Consider the following 2315-nt stretch of genomic DNA (forward strand, 5'->3'; position numbering starts at 1 on the left):
GTCTCTCCCAGGTCTATGATGGGACTCGCTGCCACACCGAACTCCGCTTCCTGTCTTGGTTCCGCGCCGAGAAGCTGCGCTCTAACGAGCGTTACCACATCACCTGGTTCATGTCATGGAGCCCCTGCATGAAGTGTGCGAAGGAGGTGGCTGACTTCCTGGGGAGGCACCAGAATGTGACGCTGAGCATCTTCACCGCCCGTCTCTACAACTTCCAGGAGGAGAGGTCCAGGCAGGGGCTGCTCAGGCTGAGCGACCAGGGAGCCCATGTGGACATTATGTCCTACCAAGGTGAGAGCAGAGGGGGCTGGGGGGCTGGGCGAGGGGAGGTATGGGGGGGCACCTAGAATACCTCCCGAGAAAGAGGGGAGTGGGAGGGGAGCCTGGGGAGCGGGGAGGAGGGCCCAGGGCACAGGGAGAGGGTCAGCAGAGGACAGGCCCAGTTCTGACAGCTCTGCTTTCCTCTTTATCTCAGAATTCAAATACTGTTGGAAAAAGTTTGTAAACAGTCAGAGGAGGCCCTTCAGGCCTTGGAAGAAACTATACAGAAATTATCAGCGGCTGGTTGAAGAGCTTGAGGACATTCTCGGGTGAGGGCTTCTTTAGCCTCCCCTTTACCCCGACCCACGGCCTCCCCCTCACCTCCGCCCACTGTTACCTCCCTTCTCAGCCTCCTCTTCCCCCCCGCCCCGGTCCTGCCGGGCCCCTGCCCTTGAACCTTTCCTCGGTCCTCTCTCCTTTCTTCTCCCAGCGTCTCCCTCTCCCCCAGCAAGGGGGCCCCCGCCTCCTCCCATCTCACGCGCTGACCCAACCTTGTTACTGAACTGAACATAAGTGGGTATGAACATGTATACGTGTGAAAATGAGATTTGAAAAACAACCTTGAAGACTGACTTGACTAATCAGAGAACGAGGATTCCTGATGGGAGTGACTGTATTCGTTCGCTAGGGCGTCAGCAACAAAACTCCGCAGACTTGTTAAGTCACTCTGGTGACTTAACAAGACGCATTAATTTTTCTCGCTGTCATGGAGGCTAGAAGTCCAAGACCAAGGTGATGGCAGGCTGGGTTTTCCTGCGGCCTCTCTCCTTGGCCACAGGTGGCTGCCTTCTCGCTGTGTCCTCAGATGGCCTTTCTTCTGTGCGTGACCTCTGGGGAGCCCCTGGTGTCCCTCTGTGTGTCCCAGTCTCCTCTGCTTATAAGGACATTGGGGCTTCCCAGCTGGCGCTAGTGGTAAAGAACCTGCCTGCCAATGCAGGAGACGTTGGAGATGCAGGTTCAATCCCTGGGTCATGAAGATTCCCTGGAGAAGGAAATGGCAACCCAGTCCAGTATTCTTGACTGGGAAATTCCATGGACAGAGGAGCCTGATGGGCTACAGTCCACTGGGTTGTAAAGAGTCGGACACGACTGAAGCAACTTAGCACACACAAGGACATCAGTCAGATTGGAGTAAGAGTCACCCTAAGACAGTGGTCCCCAACCTTTTTGGCACCAGGAACCAGTTTCATGGAAGACAATGTTTTTCCACGGACTGGAGGGTTGAGAAGAGGATGCTTTGGGGATGATTCTCATAAAGAGCATGCAACCTAGGTCCCTTGATTGCACAGTTCACAGTAGGGTTTGCACTCTTGTATGTGTGAGCTAAGTTGCTTCAGTCATTTCCAATTCTTTGCCACCCCATGGACTGTAGCCCGCCGAGCTCCTCTGTCCATAGCATTCTCCAGGCAAGAATACTGGAGTGGATTGCCAAGCCCTCCTGCAGGAGATCTTCCCGACCCAGGGATTGAACCCGAGTCTCTTCTGGCTCCTGCATTGGCAGGTGGGTTCTTTACCACTAATGCCACCTGGGAAGCCCTATTTGTGCTTCCATGAGAATCTAATGCTGCCCCTGACCTGATGGGAAGCAGAGCTCAGGCAGTAACGTGAGCGATGGGAAGCGGTTGTAAATACAGATAAAGCTTTGCTCACTTGCCCACCGCTCACTTCCTGCTGTGCAGACCCTTTCTAACAGACCACAGACAGGTGCCAGTCCATGGCCCGGAGGCTGGGGACCCCAGCCCTAAGAGCTTGCTCTTAATTCAATCACTGCCTTCAAGGTCCTATCTCAGTTACGGAGTGGGGACTTCAGAATATGGATTTGGAGCTCACAGTTCAGCCCCTACAATGACCAAGGGCATCTCTGAGCTGAGCGGGCACAGTGACAGCAGGATCCTGGTCCTGTGTGTCTCTCTCCAGGTTATGCCCCACCCCTTGACCCTGACTAGTCTGCTTCCATTCTAGACCTTGGTGCCCCCACAACCCCACCCTCACCC

At 54.8% G+C, this 2315-nt stretch overlaps 1 protein-coding gene across 1 annotated transcript in view; it reads left to right on the top strand.

Annotated features, from left to right (window-relative positions):
- LOC104992294 (DNA dC->dU-editing enzyme APOBEC3-like) overlaps window positions 1-2315 on the top strand; it is a 15161-nt gene that overhangs the window by 5391 nt on the left and 7455 nt on the right. The window contains exons 3-4 of the mRNA XM_010845121.1: window positions 12-291; window positions 476-590. Of these exons, the coding sequence (XP_010843423.1) occupies window positions 12-291; window positions 476-590 (395 nt within the window). The remainder of the gene's footprint in view (window positions 1-11; window positions 292-475; window positions 591-2315) is intronic.

The sequence above is a fragment of the Bison bison genome, unplaced genomic scaffold, assembly GCF_000754665.1.
Source record: "Bison bison bison isolate TAMUID 2011002044 unplaced genomic scaffold, Bison_UMD1.0 scf7180017864213, whole genome shotgun sequence".
NCBI classification, from domain to species: Eukaryota; Metazoa; Chordata; class Mammalia; order Artiodactyla; family Bovidae; genus Bison; species Bison bison.